Source organism: Balaenoptera physalus (genome assembly GCF_965194825.1).
Source record: "Balaenoptera physalus genome assembly, chromosome: 15".
Classification (NCBI taxonomy): domain Eukaryota; kingdom Metazoa; phylum Chordata; class Mammalia; order Artiodactyla; family Balaenopteridae; genus Balaenoptera; species Balaenoptera physalus.
The window spans coordinates 68,881,574-68,902,261 of NC_138894.1; the positions used below are offsets into that span (position 1 = coordinate 68,881,574).

Genomic DNA, 20,688 nt, shown 5'->3' on the forward strand with positions numbered 1-20,688 from the left:
CCACGTGCCACAACTAAGACCCAATGCAGCCAAATAAATAAATAAATATTGTTTTAAAAAAAAACAAAACAAAACAAAAAAAAAACCAACACAGGTTTGTCCGGCTCCAAGGCCTATTTTCTTTTTCCTACAACATCCTGCACAGATGAGTGAGAAGGAGGAGGGAAGAAAAGAGACCTCCAGGCCTGGCTTGCTGCTGCTCCCCCCTTAATCCTTCCTGGTAGTCACTGCTGGAGTCAGGGCCCCTCTTTGTTGCCCCCAAGATGCTCAGCACTTCCTATCTCAGGGCTTACCAGCTGTAAGGAACTGTCTTGGGCTACAATGGACTGTCCCAGTTGTCACTATCTACCTTCAGACCACAGCCTCTGTGAAAGCAGGGCCCCTATCCTATTCATTTTGGTTGAAAACGAATTATTAGACTAGCAGGTAACATTATCAGTTCTTATTATACGCCCTACTCACGCTACGTGCTTTACAGGCACTAGCTGTTTGCTACTTCAAGTGTGGTCCTGCGATCAGCAGCACTAGCATCACGTGGGAGTTTATTAGAAATGCAGAATCTCAGGCCCCATCTGGACCTACTGCATCAGAACCTGTATGTTTAATGAGATCCCCCAGGTGATTTGTGTGCACATTAACATTTCAAAAGCACAGTTTTATCTCATTTAATCCTCAGAGAAAACATAGGTGGTACCTATTACTATTCACAGCTGGGAAACTCAGGCTTAGAGAAATTCCGTGCTATCACTAGAGTTCAGCACAAAGACCAGAGCCACGGCAGCTGCTCAGTAAATATTCATGGAAGGAGGATGGCAGGGAAACAGGGTAGGGCTAGAAAGAGAATGGAAGAATGGCCTGGTTAAACACCTGACCTCTGGTTTTGCCTAGTTTGTACCTACTGCCAGGACAGGTGAGCTGCAGCAATGCAGGCTGTTTCCTTAGCTCCAGCCAGGCCAAATCCTGTGCTGACCAGCAGTATGGACACTTCAGGAGCTAGGAACAAAATCTTCTTCCAGAATGAAATGTGAAGGAAAATGCACATTGCTGATAAGTGTGAGTTTAGGTGCTCCTCCTTCCCCAAATGAAATAATAGTCCACAGATAAATGGTTAAATTTACAATTTTTACAACTTAATGCAAAAAATTTCAGATTCCTCCCTCTTTATTTTTACCCCAAATACACAAATTTTGTAGAAATTATTTAGACCAAGTGTAACAAATGGGCATCAGGAGGAAAGGTAGCAAATAGCTTCAGAGGCCTTTAAATAAGTTTTTTAACTCAATGCATTTACGGTGTTGGGGTAGGAGGGAACCTGAACTCAGTAATAATTCGCTTTCTTTCTAAGAGCCCAAACTCCTTGCGATCAGTTACTGAGGTAGATGAGGATTAAACCGAACAAGACAATGAGCCCATATCAGGTTATTTTACTTATTCTGGTTAGTAGCTTTGCTGTTTACCACGTGCTAGTCATTCTTCTAAGTGCTTCATAGGGATTCCTTCACTGAGTCCTTATAGCAACCCTATTATTAACCCCACTAAACAGATGAGAAAACTTAAGATGCATGGAAGCAGAGTGCAGATTTGACCCCAGAAGCTAAGTTTCTAACCATTACATTCTTGGATCAAGGTATAAGTATTTCTCACAGAGAATTAATTGGGGTTGGGAGAGGGAGATAAGGAATTGAACCCTGTTCACTTAGTAACTGCAGAAGAAAAAGGAATCTCTTTTGAGTTTTTTTCATGTGGGCCCAAAATGAACACTTACCAGCATTTACCTCAAGGGCATTCTTAACTTTAAGTATATTCAACCACCCCTCTGTCCTGTCGGCAAGACCGACGAGGTCTTGTCCAAACACAGAGGTTTTCCATGATTTGATTAGGCTAACTGGCCAGGACAAGTAGCAGAGAGTGGGTGAAATCAGGAGATGCTGATAAACTGACACCTCTCAGTTCACTGCCCACGCTCATCTGCCTAGTGGAACAAACTAGAACAAAGAGAAAATCACTCCCAAAAGGAAACCTGCCATTTTGAACCACAGCTGGTAGAGCGTTAAGAATGCAGCCTCATTCTTAGATGTTGGAAACACCTGATATGTATCGCAAAAGCTCTGAGAATGGGTAGGATCCCTTCCCCCACCAAAAGGGAGCTCTGACTCCGAATTTTGAACCTAGTTGGAATTTGAATTCTCCTTTTCAGCTTTGCCACCAGAGCCTGAAAAGATCATCTCAGATCCTGTGATTCCTAGAACAAATTTTACCCACATACCTCACCAACTAATCATATACAGACCTGAGAAATCAGTTCTACTTGGCTTGAACTTATGTAGCCTTTTGAAGGTCTTGCCTCATTCTTTATCTTGATTAAAAGAGTATCTGGAAGGCTTCCCTGGTGGTGCAATGGTTAAGAATCCACCTGCCAATGCAGGGGACCCGGGTTCGAGCCCTGGTCCGGGAAGATCCCACATGCCGTAGAGCAACTAAGCCCGTGCGCCACAACTACTGAGCCCGCGTGCTGCAACTACCAACGCCTGCACACCTAGAGTCCGTGCTCTGCAACGAGAGAAGCCACCGCAATGAGAAGCCTGCGCACCGCAATGAAGAATAGCCCCCGCTCGCCGCAACTAGAGAGAGCCCGCGCGCAGCAACGAAGACCCAACGCAGCCAAAAATAAATACATAAAATAAATAAGTTTATAAAAAAAAAAAAAGAGTATCTGGAGTAGGGCACAGGTCTGAGAGGTCCCCAGGCTTCCCAGCCCCCCACCCCCACCCCAACAGAAGGCCTTGCACAGAGTAGATCAATGAATGAGTGAGTGATTTCTATGCACAGAGAAGTGAGAGCTTTAAAAATTCAGCTCTGGAGAATTCGACCTCTGAGAAGGAAGGCTTTCAGTTTGTTATTCATGCACGCTTGGCCAGTCCACTGTTTCTTCCTCAAATAATTAATTGAGCTTTACTGGGGGGTGTCTCCAAAGCCCTCACACTGCCTGTGCCTTGCGGAACACGGTGTTACAGGAACCCTGCTTCACCAAATATATTTACCTTCCAGTCATCTACCATCTCCTACCCAGTGGTACTTACACACTAAAGCGGCACTGCCATCTCTCATGTTAGTGCCATAGCCTGAAAGACGTTAAACACACCCACATTTTTCAGGAATTTCACAATTAATGTCTGGAATGTGTTTTGGATTATTCTTCAAAGGATGACATAGTTGCCCTAAGATGAATTCAATATTTTTCCCTTCTCCCATTTGTCATTCTTTAGTCCTCCCACTCCATTATCTTTTTAGGGTCATCTGTTTTATCTATTTCCCCCCAACTTCAAAATTCCTGTCCCTTGCCTCCCCAAAATGTTCCCTTGTTCATCCAGATCATTGCATTTTAAGCAAGCCACACCAAACACAGAAACCTGCACCATATCACTAATACCTCCTACAACTGGTTGTGATGCCAGTTGTAATGTAAAGTCTAAGGATTATTCAGACAGTTTTCTTCATAAATTATTAATAATAAATAATATTATTTATTACAATAAATCAACCTGTATGTTCACCACTGCACTGCCAACATACTGCTTATAGATTTTCCCTGTCACTGTTAAATACGTGTTAATGGCAGCAAAATCTCCAGACTTGCTATTTTTGCCCTTCTGGTGCTATGCGATTCATCTGTCCTTTGCCAAGTGTTTTATGTGACTGGACTCCTCAACGACAGTGAGGGCTCTGTAAGCTCGACAGTCAAAGTGAAGGTCACGAAGTCCTGTCATTTGTATAAGTGCAGTGAATAGTCTCTCCATGTTTTGTCAATATTTACTTTGGGGAAGAACTAATTATTTCCTTGTTTACTTACACTGGTTCCTCTTCCCATACCGTATTAACGTGATTTTATAGGCCCTCTGCTTGCTTCCGCCCCTGGCATCTAAGAGCTCACTCTACCTAAAGACTTTTGAGATGGAAACTGGAACACCTTCCTCAAAAACAAGGAGCCCTGGTTTTTTAAATTTTTCTAACGCCAGTACAGGAGTATTAAACTTTTCCCGTCCCCTCTTCTATTTAATTAGTAAAAATTAAAATCCATGGACTCTTAACTCTAAGTCCTACGTTACAGAGGGATGAGAGGAGATCTGTGGCCACTGCACAACCAAATGGTTTGGCGCATTCCCTGGCCTCCTAGAGCCTGCTCTCTGGGCCTTGCTCACCTCAGGTCCTCCACAAACCTTCTTCCAAGGAGCCACCAACTCCAGTGACTGAAAAGAAACCATAACCTTCTAACGCCAACAGTTTCAGAAAACAACATTCCATTCTTTGCTCTAAGTACCCAGCCCACATCCTCGGTTCTACTCACTGCCCCATGAGAAGTGGGTGGGAAGAAAAGTTAAAATACCTGGGGGAAATCAAAGGAGGGCTGTGTTTTGAAAGAGACAGTTCTTAGATGGCAGTACTGAAAACACGGAAAGTTCAGTTCCATAAACATGAAGCCACTGAGTAAATAATCACTGGGAGAAAAAAAAAAATTGGTGCTTATCTGTGATAGCGATCACCTGGCTCTAATACAAAGTTCTCAGAGCAGAGGCGCTCCATAGTGTCCACCAGGTTCCAAATCACTCTGTTCTCACAAACTGTCAAACTCAAGCCACTGCTGCCTTTTCATTACTTAGAGAAGGCTGCTCATGCTCCCCCAGCCCCACCCCACCCTTTACAGAAGCATACTGAACTATTCCACAGAGGAAGAAAAATGGTCCTCACCCCTCATCTCCAAATATAATCCTCATTGGCCAATCAAACATTCTCCCTAGAGGGGCTTCCCTGGTAGCGCAGTGGTTGAGAATCCACCTGCCAATGCAGGGGACACGGGTTCAAGCCCTGGTCTGGGAAGATCCCACATGCCGCGGAACGAGTAGGCCCGTGAGCCACAATTGCTGAGCCTGCGCGTCTGGAGCCTGTGCTCTGCAACGAGAGAGGCCGCGATAGTGAGAGGCCCGCGCACCGCGATGAGGAGTGGCCCCCGCTTGCCGCAACTAGAGAAAGCCCTCACACAGAAACGAAGACCCAACACAGCCATAAATAAATAAATAAATAAATAAATAATTTAAAAAAACATTCTTCCTAGAAAAATCCCACTTCAGTAGTTTTTCAAAACTCTGTCTTTGATCTCCCAAAGAGGCCTCCCACCCAGTCTTCTCCTTCAGGAGTTCAGAATCCAAACTTATTTGTCTGGCTTCTAGGCGATTTACCTAGCTAGAGGCAGGCAGCCTAACCAAGGAGCAGGCCACTTAGGAAGCTGCAAAGGGCAACAGGAAGACTCACCAAATCAGTGGAAATGGGAAAGGGATCTGTACCTTCCCAGGGGCCAGAAAGCACTTTATAGACAGAGCAGAGAAGAACGTAGGTATCTGGCTCCCTGCTCAACTTTAAAAATGCATGTAGCCAAAAGTAATTTTTTTAAGGAATAAGTAAGTCAGGATTTACTTAGTAATGATCTAAATGATGCTGAAAAGAAGTCCAAGTGTATGTGTCACATGATTCACCCTTCACGTCATTTAACTTTCAGAAAATATTTTTTCTTCAGTGTTCTTTCTATGGAGAAGACTGTTCATCCATGTATTCAATGCACATTCACTGGGAGCCTACTATGGGCCAGTGTGCCTTAAAAACCTAAGGCAGGGAGCCACAATTTGGAAGGGGTTCATTTCTGCCCCAATTTACCTAACTCACTTTGTGAACTGCAGTTAAAACCATGTGTTTGTTGTGTTTTTTTTCCCCTCACAAAGCCAGTATGGGGAATGATACAAATAAAAATTACTGGTAATTACTGGCAAGTTGGTAAATAGAGCAATGTAATTTGTATTTAAATTACATCATCGAAAGCAGGTAGATTAGTCACGATAACACTTCTATACCATGCAATATGTTTTCTCAGTGTAGTCTGTTAAATAAGAAGTTTCCAAAAGAGTTTTCATTAACAGATACAACCAGTAGGGGTCATTTTAGTGCAAAAATTGCAGCAAAAGAGACTTCAACATGAATAAAATGTATCAATTCCTATTTGTTAGTTATGTGTGAATTTCTGAATAAAATGGAAACTGAGGGAAACACTGGCCACTGAGAAATTTCTTGCCAATTAACAGAAAAACAAAAGAGAAAGCACCTTCTAGATTATTACTGCCATGGAATGACTCCTCTAATTCTTAAAAAGAAGGAAGAAAAAAGGCCACTGACTTATCCTGTTTTCCATAAATCTTGTAGTAAAGTGAAAATTCTTGGAATTTCAGACACCCTATTGAAATAGCTGTCTAAATCCAACCATTATATCATGCTAGGTAACACTGCCCTTCTTTGGGTTCATGGATTTAGAGTGCAACTTGACTGCTGCTTTTAGAGTTCTAAAAAACAAAATAAAATAAGAAGCCCTCAGCACACAGTTTTGGTAGCTGAAAACAGACTGGCTAGATGGAAAGTGTTGCTAGAGAACACTGAATGAGATATCATCACGGTAATAAATACTTCCAAGCATTTTCAAGGCTAATACCAAGTGCGTGGGGTGTTACCAGAAGAAACAAAGCTATGAGGGATCGCATCATTTCAGAGGAATGAAACGCTCACCAACAAACTGCCAAAATAACTCTATACTATGATACCAGAATGTTGGTGCCAAAACGCTTGATTACCGTGAATGTTCCCTGAGCGCCACACTTCCTTCACCAGAAATCTATCATGAAGAAACAAAACAAGGGTTAGAGTCTTTAGAACCTTCCCAAGTTCTTCTCAGACCAGTTTCTACCACATTTAACCTTGTTTCAGGTTGCTTGTTTTAGATTTATAGGAGGCTGGCTTAAGTAAATTACACACTCCAAGTGGCAGGGTTCAAAGATGCATCTTTTTGTCCAACTCATTCAGAATTCCCAAAGTCAAACACATAAAATAGTATCAGAAGTTGATCTCCTGGCTGTTTTTCTTCTTGTGAGAAATAAAAACGTTATGGGACTTAACACCAGGTGAGAAGCTTTTGTACTTGAGGCAAACAAACTCTCCTAACCCAAGGGTGCAGTGGTGCACTTCCCTCCAAGAGTTCCCTTCACTCATTACTGCCCACTAGCCTCCCACTAGCCTCCAAACCAGAAAGGCCTTCCTGACTTTCCAGAACTGTCCAAACTTTAAAAACTGCAGTTATCAATGAATATGCGTGTGTGTAAAGAAAACCACAGAATGGGAAGCCTTTTAACAGACCCATTTTATCCTTAAGGCTGCTACCTCCTTTCTCAGTATCCCAGCACAATAAACACACATACACACATAAGGATGCTTCAGAATAAACCCCTCCCTGGTATCCTGCGTGCAGGCTGTGAGTACTAAGGAAGGGACGGGGCAGAGGGCGCCTGTCCCTCCTCCTCTCCGTTCCTCCAGAAGTAAGGCTGCTGCGCTCTGCTCATACACCAGGATGCCCCAGAACAGCATCTCGCCCCAACGTCAGCCCAAGCAGGGATCCCACTTTTAACTGGTGCTGAGTCCTTTTAATTTGGTATAAGCCAAATAAAAAGAACTCACTGCGTCTCTCTAGACCCCAAACCTCACCAGGCACCCCGAGGCCGAGGCCGGCGGTCAGGGCTTAAGGCCGACACCCATCAACAGTGGTTCTCCCAAGGAGGGAGGCTCCACTAATCTAATCTTTCTCCCTCCGTCAGACACCATGGTGCACAATACTTAAGTGCAGCAACCAGCAGAACAATCCTCGTTATTAAACACACAAAAAGAAGGAACCGGCAACACGATTGGAAACACGCGGATATCTGATCTTAAAAAGCAGCAACTAATAGAAACAACTTTTCACTCCTAGGTGCCAGCCCCCCGCCCCCGCCCCCGCCCCTTCATTCATGAGAGAAAGCCTTTGACCGTTTTCAATAGGCAAACAAATGAGTAACCACCGTATGTAACTTCCCCTGGGCTGACATATTCCGGAGCTGAAATTGATTTATATGCGCAGGAGGAGGAAGGGGGTGAAGGAAAAGCGCAAGGAAAAAATAATAAAAGAGTCACACAGGGAGTGTGAGCTAGAGACACGTCTCCTCCGCCAGCAGAAAATGGACTTTCACGGACGCGGTGCAGCACTCGGTTCCATACTGCGCTAGTGCGGGGAGGGCGGCAGGGGCCGGACTCCCCGAGGAGCTCGCCACAGCCTCCGCAGTGCCCCCTGCCCGCGGCAGCCTCACCTCCGGGCGCACGGCCGGGCCACCCCCACCCAGCCCCAGCCGGATGGGCCACACGTGTGCGCGTCTGTGCGCGGCCAGGGGCGATCCCCCATTTGCCGGCCCCCACCCACGAAATCCAACCTCGCCCGCGGCTGGCCAGGCGTCAAGGGGAGCAGCGAGCGGGAACCAAGGGACGCCGGGCTCTCTCCCGGGGGTGGCGGGCGCCCCTCCTCCCAAGGAGCCCTCTCTCCTCGGGAAAGTCTCGGCCAAACTTTGTTCGGCGCAACCAGCGCCGAGGGGGCGGCGCGGGCCAGGTGGGAGGGGGCCAGCGGCTGGCGGCCGTACCTTCGCAGACGCCCACTTCATACTCGGTGATGGAGTCGCCATTGAGCGGGGGGCGGATGACACAGCGCAGCCCCCGGTCGCAGGCTCCGTGGAGCCCGTAGGCGCCGCCGCAGCTCTCGTTCCTCTGGCGGGCGCACATGTAGCAGCAGCCGCAGACGCCCTGCACGATGCTCCCGGGGCAGCTCCTGGGCTCTTCGCACTTGGACTCGTCGCAGGGCAGGCAGACCAGCGCCCGGGTGCCGGAGCGCGCCAGCAGCAGCAACAGCCCCAGCAGCGAGACCAGGAGGTGCCCGCAGCCGGCCAGCCCCCTGCCCCCCGCCACCAAGTACATCCTCCTGCGCCGCCGCCGCCTCCTCCTCGCAGCCGGGCCGGGAGCGGGGCGGGCGCCCTCCCCTGCGCGGGGCACACGCGCCGCCGCCGCCGCACCCGCAGCCCGCGGTCCTCGCCGCCCCCCTCGGGGCCCCCGGGGCGCGCCTCCCCTCGCGGGGCGAGGCCCCCGCCCCCCTTGCGGGCCGCGCCGACCCCGAGCCCACTAGCGTTGGCGCCAGCGGTGGCTTCCCCTCCTCCTCCTCCTCCCGGGAGGGAGGGGGAAAATAGAAAAAAAGTTTCCTCCCGGCAGCTCCGGTTCAACCCAAACTTCTGGCGGCGGCGGCGGCGGCTGCGCTCGGCTCCAGCCCCGGCTGGCGGCGCCTCCTCCCTGTCCTCCTCCGCGTCGGTCGGCCCCGCGGCGGTGGCGGCGGCGGCGCAGCCTCCGGGCCGGTCCCCGCCTCCCGAGCCGCCGAGTGGGCGCGGTGGCGCAGCAGAAGGTCCGCGGCGTCCGCTCCGCGCGCCCGGCTCGCCTCAGTCCTGCGCCGCTCCTCCGGGCGCTTGTTTATGGCTCGAGCCTCGGCCGCTCCGGCTGCGCCCTCCCCCATCCTACCTCATCCCCCAACCCGCGCCCCCCCCCCAACTCCGCGCCGCGCGCCGCTCATTGGCTGCCCCCCCACCCCGCCCGGTCCGGCCGGCCCCCTCCCCCCTCCTCCGCCCTCCCTCCCCGGCGGCCGGGCCCTTCCTCCCTCGCACGCCTCCTCCTCCAGGCCTCCCCCTCCTCCTTTTGCGCCTGACGGAGCCCGGCGCACAGAGCCGGCCCTGCGGCCGAGTCTTCGCGCGCGCCTCTGCGGCTCGGGCATCGCCGCCGCGCTGCGGCTCCGGGCGCACCCGGCAAGCTGCGAAGAGTCGCGGCGTCCCGAGCGCCCGCCAGCCCCGGGGCCACCGTGGCTGGCCTGGGAGCCCCGAGGGCGAGACGGCTGCACCTCTGGGGCCGGCTTTGAGTTCGGAGAGTGGCGGGGAACCCGGAGCTCGGGGACGACGGGATTGCTGCAGCCCTTGGCTGGGGCACCCGCCGGATCGAGCCCCGGGAAAGGGAAGCAAATGCATGGAACCTCCGCAAAACTGGATGAGAATCCATCTTCCACTCGAGCTGGGAATAGACTTTGTAAAAGATATTATGTAATGGAGTCTCGCGAAGCTCGAGACGCCTCCAGCGAAGCTGCTGGTGAATTAATTAAGTGCTTTAAATGGTCTAGGTAAATATTCCGGGGGGGCGGGGAGGACTGTTGGGGGCCGCTGTAGCTTGAGTTGCGTTTTAACTGTCCACATCCTGTATGTTTTGTCGCTCTGCAGTCTGTGCCGAGGTGCTACGTTAAGGGAAGGGGCGAATGGAAAGTGGACGTAAATTTTTCTCCCTTGAGTAAGGCCGAATACTGGATTACTACAAGTCTTGACATGACTAGACCTGCATATCTCATGCATCATTAATGTCATCTGACATTACCCCTTTTTTCCCCAAGCTCATGGACAAAAGTGGTGGGTTTTAATTTTTTCATTTATTGTGAATGTGCTAATAAAGAAGATGTTCTTTGTGTTAAACCAAGTAAAGAAGCAGCTGAAGTGATGCAATATGCATCGTGTGGGGATTGTTTCTCATCTGTAGCTGTCAGAAAATCTTCTCGAAATGATAGGCTCTGTAATGGCTCACCATTCACAGGATGTGTTACAGGGTCAATAATATTAGTGAATTAACAAAAAGTGACTTGGATCAGTGTGGGAAAAAAAAAAATCAGATCTTGTGGCAGGTGTGAGATGGGAATGGCCAGCCGACCTTTTGATCCAAGATGGTCTGGCTGCAGGAAGGTGGCAGCCAAGTGGATCTGAAAATCGTGACTAATGAACCCAAAGTTAATAGCAGGGTAGTGTAAGGAGAAAAGAAACAAAGATGCCTTTGACATCTTATGTTTGCAGAACTAATTTATACTTCTTCTAAATATTTTGGTTTAACCACTCTAATCCTAAACGGAAAAGACAAAGATACCAGTGGAATATTCCCCAGTCACTGGCATCAGAAAACTAAGCGTTTCTCCAATCATATTTCTTTGTCCTGAGGAGGGGAAGAGGCTCATTAATTATCACTGATTATCAGAGGGTAATAGAGAAAACATTCGAAAGTGGAAAGGGGGGAGTGAGCACCCCATTTTCTGGAAGAATTTAAAGAGCTGTCGAGATACTAGTTTCCAGGGAGGGTGTAGAAACAATTCCTGCATTTGTGTAGGACGTCAGGTTAGACGACCTCCAAAGTACCTCATACTCTAAAGTTCTACAATTATAAGTATTAAGTAGTAAAATCATTTAAAATATGCTAGATATTCTATTAGAAAAATTCAAGAAAAATAAAACACAACACTGTTAAACATGATTGTTTCTTGTACCCCAACAAGGCACCAGAACTCCACTGTGGGATTTGCCAACAAACTGTCATCACTGAGCTGTGTTAAAAGGCCCTTTCCACTCTTGCAGAGGAGGTTATCTATATTTCTGTTCAAATGCAAGTATAAAGACATTATTAAAATGCAGCAGGTAACATTGTGGGACTCAACAGGAAAAGCCAAGGTCAGGCAATGGAAAAAAATACAGAAGTGAGAAAGCTACAGTAGGTTGAAAAAAGGGAGTAATAATCATTGCCATGGTCTTGCTTTTTTGTTTGTTTATTTTTAAAGGCAATATATTAAAGGTTAGGGAAAGCTAGAGATTGAACACAGGCAAGGGACAATGTAGACAATCCATCGTTCCTGGGGTTCCAGAGGTAGAACCTCCTGCAAGGTAGATAGACACAGGTGATAGTCTGACTTCTCATGGGAATTCAAGTCACTCTTAGACTAAGTTGGATGTAACAGCTGAGAAAATTTAAGTTACATGTGGTCCTTTGCCATAGAATTAATAGAGAAACAAAAGAGAAAACAAGCATAGTTCCTTAAAGCCTATAACTAGTGGCAAATAAGAAACCTGCAAGGGCCTGGCAGCTTATCTGAAACCAGTGTGTGAACTAGGAGCTCAGTTACGAAATAGCTGTTTCCTCTCTGGGATCTAGGAGGGACCATAGGTGGCCAGAAGCCAAGGCAATGAGATTGGGGCTCAAACACAAAAGGATTCCCTCATCTTCAGAAACCAGACTAAGGATACAGAAGAGGTTAGGTGGGCCCAACATGATGAACACTGGGGGTCAAGGGAGAAAGAGGACTGGGAGGGATTACATAGACCCTGAAAGGCATGTACAAATGTAAGAGTTAGAAGTATACACGGAATATGGTTTAATGCCTCCTCTTCTGGGAAGCATCTTGAGCTTATTCCCTTAGCCATTCTATAACATTTTATAAGTACTTCTGCTTATAACATTTACCATGTTATATTACAAATGTTTATATATATATAAATAAAATATATAAATAAATATGTTGTATTAAGTCTTTCTCTAAATAGCTCTGATTCGCCCCCATTAGATTGTCAGCTCATTGGAGAGGCCAGGACTTATAAGAATGCACACATGCAGGAGTGAGTTGACAAAGAGAGAATGGAGGAATTACAAACAAAAAGATATTTGAACATTTCTGTCTGTGGCCCTTCTCTCTTGGTTTTAGGAAATACTTCTTTTTAAAAAAAAGCACTATGGCTGGTTGGGGCAGGAGGGAGTCTTCCAAACTGGGGAAAAAACAAAAAAACCACAGGTCTGAAAGGAAAAGGAATCAGAATATGTGGCTGGTGGAGGTCTGGAAGAAGAGAAAGTCCGCCCTCTATTGGCCATTGTGGGGGTCAGATGGGAGGGGTTTGCTAAATTGTTGAAAATGTCTGAGAAGCAAAGTGCCCAGTTGGGGGCCTAGCAGTAAGTGGAAATGAGAGGGCAATAGACAGACTGCCAGCGTTAGAGCCCTCCTCCTTAGATATGATGTCTAGCCCAGCCTCTCTACTGTAGTCAACTCTGGGAGGTGCCTGCTGTGCGTGTTTTCTCTTCCTGAAACTAAAATAGAAATGTAGAAGTTATCTTTTGAGTCAGATACACAGACTCTTAGAATTGAGTTGCAAAAAAAGTGTCATTGTTTTATGAAGATGTTGCATACATACTAGAAAAATCTATGAAGAAACCAGGACAACAGCAAGTCTGACTCCTTTCACCCTCTTCCCCCCACCTCTCTGCTCCCCCTCAACTGGGATCAACTATGCATGGGCTCTCAGTTATCTAGGCTTAGGCAATTTCAGTGACATAGAATCCCCAGTTTGGGGGCTAAGCGTCTGATCTTGGGCTCTGAACCTGGTACTTGGACTCATTTTTATTAAGGGGGGAGGCAGTTCCTGTCTTATCTGCCCCGCCCATGTATGGCAGCTGCTTCAGAGCTGGCAAGGATGTGCACAGAACAGAGGTTCTCTTTAAGGTTTGGCCTAGGATCCTGTCTCCCTTGCTCATCCCTTCTGAATCTGTTTCCCCTTCTGTAACATGGAGACCAGAATGCAGAGGACCAACCACACAGGGCACAGTGTGGATAAAATTGCTGTTGTCCTTTTCTGTTGTTATTTTTAGAGTCCTTCTCCTTGAGTGTCTCCTCGGGCTTTATGCTTGAGCTGGGATCCCTGCTCTGTGATATCTCAGCACCTATTCCTATGTAGCATCTGCCTGACCAGATATTTGCTTTTCTTCTTCTTCTGATCGTTCAGTTGGTCCCACTTTGGCAGTCTGTCTAATCTTGGGCCGTTTGTGATATTTTCTCGGACTCATTCCAGTCAAAGACTTATTTTCAAGGGTAGTCATTAGCAGTAATGATAATAATGATAGCTAACCTTTATAGAGTGCTTGCTAATAAGCACTTCATATGGCTTATTTTAATTAATCTACAGAATAGCCCTATAAGGCCAAAGCCATATAGTATCTCCAATGCGTTATGTTTTCTCCACTTTATAGTTGAGGAATTGCAGACGCAGGAGGTTGTGTGATTTGCAGGGGCTCAAAGCTGTGTGAGTGGCTTTCTGGTTTGGAACCTAGTGTGTTAAACTCCCTCATGCAGTAAGTTGGGGAATGGCAAGTTGCTTTTCTTTGCAGTTTTATTGTTTTTTGTGGACCTGCTTTAAATTGTTAATATCTATGAGGGTATCTTGCCTTCTTCGCTAATTTGCATATGAAAATAGTGATTAGTGTTTTTTGAAAAATGGAAATAGCTCCATTGTTTTCCTAATTACTAAATTACAATACTTATATAATGTTTACTTTATGCATATTGACTGATTGCCTGGGTATATTACCACTTCTAATCCTCACTCCAGCCTGATGAGGTAGGTACAAAATTACTTGCATTTTGCAGGTAGGGAACCAGAGACACAGAAAGGTTAAATAATATGCCCAATGTCATATTTATTTAAAAGGAAAAATTGGGATTCAAAACCAGGCAGTATGGCTCCAGAATCCACATTATGCAATACTACTCCTAATATATATTCTTTACAAATACATGCCCATTGAGGGGGAGGTTGAGAAAATATAAGTTTTTTTTAAAAAGGAAAAAATACCACCCATAATCCCACCGTTGAGATATTAACCACTCTACTAACATTTGTTATACATCTTGAAGCCTTCTTTTCTCCTTTAAAGTATAAAATAAAAGATGGAATAGTCATCCTAATTTATAATTGCTTTTTCACTTATCTGTATACATGGCATATTGATCTTTAGGATCAATAACTGCATCCTTCTTACCACTGAATATTATTTCATTGAATGGGTGTACTATGTTATATTTAATCATGACATAATAATGTACTTTTAGGATTTATTGTTTGTTTTACATTTTCACTGTTATAAACAAAGCTGCAATGGGTTCCCACTTAGCCAAATTTTCAAATTGTCTAGTGATTTTCTTTGGCCAATTCCTAAATTGGAATCGATAATTGTGGGTCCAAAAGTATGCTCTTTTTTCACAGGCGTTGCCAGATTGCCTTCTACAAACTCTTATCAGCACACATTCCCTCCAACACTTAGTGAAAGTGCTCATCTCCCCAGTGCAGAGGGCCCTCGGGTTAAAAACCTTTCCCTGTTTCTTGGAAAGCACATTACATTGCAAAGCTTTCTTTTTTTTTTTAACGTAAAACATTTTTTTTGCTTTCATTATTTTATTAGATCTTTTAAAATGTTCAACATTTGAAGGCTTTAACTATGAATCATCAAATATTTTAACCTTACAAATTACCAGGTCATGTAACCTGGTAAATTATATGCAGTATGATTTTAAGGGAAAGTGTTATGTCCTTACTTAAAAATTTTCTCCCAAGAAAGGAGTGTTTTTATAAAACTGAACTAATGAAAGGGAATAAATGATTGAGACCCCTCCAAAAAGTAAGTCTATTTTAGTTGATATTCTGTGCTTATAAGCATTCTTCTCAATGGCTGGAAAAAACAAGAGTAAGAAAACTGAGAAGAGAGGACCTACGCCTGCACTATAGAGAAGAGGAGGGATTTCCACCTACTATAGTGCTACCACGTCTGTCTTCTCTGTCTACCCAGCTGCCTGCTCATCTCCCTGCTTTCAATTGCCTGAAGATTCATAGATCCAAATTACAGATGCTTTTCCCCAAATCTAAATGGCATCTATGTTAAGAAATACAGTTACAGTTTTTCCAACAATGATGTCATTACCCAACACATTCTTAAAATGTTTACTTTGGAATTGCCTTGTGTAATCTCATGAGAAAATAAAACTCATTGTTTAATCGTCATATCGGACCCAACATATTATAACTTACTTTTTACAATATCAAATTCATCCTCTAAAGATGGAGATTTGTTGTGAATATTTAAAAGAACCAACACATATTCCAGAGGAAACCTTTTTTAAAAAGTGTTTAAAAAATGGTGATCACTTCACAATATATACAAATATTGAATCATTATGTTGTATACCTGAAACTTATATAATGTTATATGTCAATTTTATCTCAGTAAAAAAAAGTGATAGGCATCGGTGGTTTTCATGGAACAAGTATACAGTTTTTCCAAGTAACTGCTGACAAGGAGACATCACTCATTTGAATGTAAATTCTGATATAATAATGTTCATCAGAATACTTATTTTTTATATTCACAGCCTATATATCATACAGCTGTTTTGTCATTGAAATGAGAATTTATTACCTATTTTCTAGGGATAATGGTAGTGCTTACCAATATCTATATTCCTTCTTTTATTCTGGACACACAACTAGACAACACTTACCACTTTCTTTTCAGTAGATGGGGGCCACAGAATATAGATGGAAGTGATGGGGATCTTGTCCAGACTGGCCTCTAATCCTGTGTACTTTCCAAAATCCTGTGTACTTTTTTCTTCTCTCTCAGCTGGCTGGCTGCAGAGCATACCACAGGGGACTCTGAAGCCCTACAAGTATTTAGAACCATTAAATGGATAGATCCTGGGTCCCTGAATCACTGCATGAAGCAGACCTCCTATACACAGACGCATTCACATACATCTACCTCATGGAATCTCAGGGGACTGTAATTTAGGTGAGAAATGAATCTTTACTGTGATAAGTCACTGAGATTTGGGGCTTATTTGTTACAGCAGTTAACCTATCCTAAATACTATTTTAGCTTAAACTGAAATAACATTAACCATTTATTCTTACCTTAGCTATTATTATACATTCTCAGACAAGATGCAATTTTGATGTGCACTCATAACTAACTTGCACTTGTTTGTAGACTATATAATGAATGTATAATGATGAGGTTACCAATCCTGGCATTTAAAATATTTTCAGTATTATAGTGTTCCAAGAAGTCCTGAGCATTTTGTTAGTACTGATTAGTGGCAATAAAATAAGTAATATCAAAACTTTCCACTTATTCAAATGAGAGGGTGGCCATCTATATTATGTTACCCAGTGAGTTTTATTTCCTGAGCTTCCACAGTCTCAGACAATCTCTGCCCATGACTTTATTGTGGGTCACCAAGATCCTGTCCTGTGCAACTCAAAAAAGAATGAGGCTCTTCAAACCCTCATTTTCCTTCTTTCTTCCAAGTCCTTCAGAACATATTACTTCCTCTCCAAGCCTCTTTTGCAAGGCTGCCCAGGTGTGCTCCCCTTTGAAGCCTTCCCCACTAGTATCACCCTCATTGCATCAATATCCATAGGTTTATTATGGACTTTAAATCAGCACCTCCTTCTATTTCTCATTTGAACTTAAGGAATATTTTAATATTTTGATTTGATATTTAATATACTGATAGCATATCTATATTCTCTATCATTAATGTATCTTGATCATCTTACTGCCTGCATTATATGTTCTTCACTAGCTTTTTCAAGCTCAAACTTAGGTTCATGGAACAAATCAAGTTCATTGACCAAATGCTAGTTGCCAGTAGGCTGTGACTGTGTAAGTGACTACTAGTCTGAGATTAACAAGAAAACTAGAAGATTGAGCTTGTAAGGCATGAAATGTCACAGGAAGAAAATATTCCACAGGAAGGAAAGAGATTCCAAGAGTGTTTTCATCATCAACTGATTATTGCCAAAGACCATGTCATGTTTCATATTAGATTTGCCAGAGCTAGCCATTAATGCCATTATGCCATTAATGCCAATCACAGGTGTTTGAAGAAGAGGACTATCCATTTTTTTCCTTGACAAATTATTAACCAAATGAGAAATGTCTTCAATGATGATGAGGTATTGTGCCATAAAGTACTCTAATGGAAATAACTTTATCTTGGGAATCAGATTGATCTGGGATCAAATTCGGACTGTGTTAGTCACTTGTCTGTGTGACTTTGAATACATAATTTAATAAGAGTTTCATTTTTCTCATCAGTCACTTGGGAAATTAGCACCTACAGGATTCAGAGCATATAATAAATTCTTAATAAGTTTTCTAGTATCTTTAATAATGGGATTTTTTTTCTTAACCTATAATAGGTTCAGATATTCATTAAAGGTTTGCTACTTGCAAAGCTTGTGAGATGGGGTCTGGTCTGTGGTTTACAGTAGTACTTCTGGCTTGTGTGAGGATCAAACCCAGGAACTTCGCCTCATAGTGATTGTAGTTCCTAGCAGTCTGTACTTCCTCGAAAATGTCACTTTTCATGTCTGTCTCCCCACTTAGGGTGCGTGATTTCCTATTAGGCAGGATAGGAACTTAGAAGCTAGGAAGCTGGATCTCACATTCTTAATCCCGATTCTAACTACAAAAATAAATGTCACTTTTTTGTGTGCTTGAGGGGCCCACTGTCTAGGATGGGCAACTGGTGAATCAACTGTTTCAACACAGTGTAATAGAAGCTTACAAAATTAAGTCTACATGAGGAAATTGGAGAAAGTTTCACAAAACTTTTTCATGAATGAGAAGATAGTTGGGTTGGATCTTCAAGGAAAAATAGATACCAGTTTTAGGGATTAAGAGAGATTCCAAACAAAGAAAACAGTGAAATGCTTAGAATAGGGCTTGGTATATAGTAGATGTTTAGGAATGTTGAAGGAAGGAAGAGAACCTATGCTTTTGCAATTAAAAAAATAAATTAAGTTGGAGGCAACTGGATGGCTGGTGGCATATGTTAGGAGAAAAGTCCAGTAAGGTTGGGCTGGATAGTGAAGGCCCAAAATCTGTAGCAAAGGGTTTAGAGTTCATCCTACAGGGAGTGTTTGGAAACTTCAGAGGCAAGTGACTTTATGGGATTCCTATTTTATAAACATACTATTTATTATTGATTTTAAGACACAGTTTTAAAATATTTTAACAACTCTGAAAGTGAGATGCAGCCCACCATTGATGGTGTGTCATAGATTAATTGGCAGTTGTTTATTTTCTTTCTCAGTGGTATATAAAATAATGTGGTTGCTTACAAGTGATGGCACCTTATATTTAATAAAAAGTTGAAATTATGGCAGCAGAGTAAGAGAGGAACAATGAATGGAAGCAAGAAAACTAATTGGGAGGTGTACCAAATAGCATAGCGATAATGAACGGTAATGAGCTGTGACACAAAGCCAAACATGCCACAGTAGATTTTGAAAAATGCAAAATAAATTAGGAGTTCCTGAGTTTAACGGGTTAGACTTAGATTCTGGTTTTCCATTTTGTTATTTTGCCACATGGTGAGAACCTGAAAACAAGCTTCTAGCTTTTCATTAAAACCATATTTTCTCAGATGAATAACAAGTATAAATAGTATTACTTAGCATCTATTAGGCATCAACACTTTGTGAGGAAGGTAAAAGACCACTGAAACTGGAGGCCCCTTCAGTACTGAGATTTCTTTCTTTATAGAAATAAAGGTACTTTATAGAGGCTTGGAAGAGGCTTCAGAGATCCTGAAGTTCAACTCCTTCACTTTATCAATGAGGAAAATGAGGTCCTGAGTGCTAATGATCTTAAATGTGCTGACGCTTCGCCATCTCATACACACTGGGTCTAGCGTGGAAGCCTCCGCCACGCGCCTCTGGGCTAGCAGGTTACTCGCTTACCTCTGCATGTACTCTGACTCTAGTTATACTACGGAGCAGACAGTGTGAGAGGATCTTTTCCTCCAATTGCCACACTTAGAGCTAATAAATTTGTTATCAGTTCCCCTCTCATTTTTTCTGACTCATTCTACAGTTGCAATCTTATTCCTTTTGCCTAAACACCCGGCTGTCTGTATCCTAACCTCTGCTGATGAGTGAGGATGCCTGGGGTGGGGCTCTGTTGCCTGGGCATTTGGTGCCTGAGTTTCTGATGGGCACCAGCTGCTTTTCTGTGCAGCAGCTACTACCATACCACCCTGAGGCACTTCACCTGGTCTGAAAGTACAGTCTCTAGAAAACAGAACTCCCCACATTACTGTTTTTTTCCCCTCCATCTGACTCTAGAGTGTTTGCTAGGTGGACCTGTTGAATATTTGCTCCTTTCTCCAAGCCCCCAACTCTGAAACCCTTATTTAATATGAAAACCACTTTCTTATCTCTAAGAAACAGTATAGGGGGCTTCCCTGGTGGCGCAGTGGTTGAGAATCTGCCTGCTAATGCAGGAGACACGGGTTCGAGCCCTGGTCTGGGAAGATCCCACATGCCGCCGGGCAACTAGGCCCGTGAGCCACAACTACCGAGCCTGCGCGTCTGGAGCCTGTGCTCCGCAACAAGAGAGGCCACGATAGTGAGAGGCCCGCGCACCGCGATAAAGAGTGGCCCCCGCTTGCTGCAACTAGAGGAAGCCCTCGCACAGAAACGACGACCCAACACAGCCAAAAAAATAAATAAATAATAATTAAAGGTGCTAATAATTTTTTTTAAAAAAAGAAAGAAACAGTATATACCAGTAGGATGTGTGGGGCTGCATTCCTTCTTATTGGTTGGGCCAACTTCTCTGTTCACTGGGGACCCCTCCTAATTGTCCTTATTGGTCAGGCATTTGTTCTGATTAATCAATCAGTGCCCAGGCAGTTTAGATCCCAAATATTTTTAACAACTCTGCTTCCTTGTTAGGTTCTATTAATTAAGCACGTGGAACCGAGTAGATGCTAAATGCTTTTGATATCTTAACGATTTTAATCCTCATAGCAATCTCATTATAGGGTATGATCAAACATATTTTTACAGAAAAGGAACTGAGGCTCAGAGAAATTACCTGAATATCCCAAGGACATAAGCCATGTGCCTGAGTCAGGATTTAGATCCAAGTCCTGGTGACTTCTCGCATCACTATGACACTGTAGTACCCTCTATCTAGTACCAACTCATCATACATTGAGTCTGATCTGTTTGTCTTATTCCATGATCAGAACGTCTCGGCTAGGCTGCTTGGTGCTTCCATGTCCTTACCTACAAAGAT

The 20,688-nt window shown here is 44.2% G+C and overlaps 2 protein-coding genes across 4 annotated transcripts in view; one reads left to right on the top strand and one right to left on the bottom strand.

The window, feature by feature from the left end:
* Window positions 1-9,368, bottom strand: part of CRIM1 (cysteine rich transmembrane BMP regulator 1) — a 205,186-nt gene extending 195,818 nt beyond the window's left edge. For both annotated transcript variants that reach the window (XM_082427666.1, XM_082427665.1), the window contains exon 1: window positions 8,532-9,368. In XM_082427666.1, the coding sequence (XP_082283792.1) occupies window positions 8,532-8,862 (331 nt within the window). In that variant the 5' untranslated portion in view covers window positions 8,863-9,368. The remainder of the gene's footprint in view (window positions 1-8,531) is intronic.
* A 36-nt stretch (window positions 9,369-9,404) lies between these two features.
* Window positions 9,405-20,155, top strand: LOC309644218 (uncharacterized protein; the record flags this gene model as incomplete). 2 transcript variants are annotated; one of them, XM_082427863.1, is made up of 3 exons in its annotated part: window positions 9,405-10,096; window positions 10,194-10,376; window positions 11,285-20,155. In XM_082427863.1, the coding sequence occupies 2 exons, from the start codon at window positions 9,405-9,407 to the stop codon at window positions 10,243-10,245; spliced, it is 744 nt and encodes a 247-aa protein (XP_082283989.1). In that variant the 3' UTR covers window positions 10,246-10,376; window positions 11,285-20,155. The 2 variants fall into 2 exon arrangements, with proteins under 2 accessions (XP_082283989.1, XP_082283988.1); XM_082427862.1 differs by lacking the exon at window positions 10,194-10,376.
* Window positions 20,156-20,688: the final 533 nt, after the last annotated feature.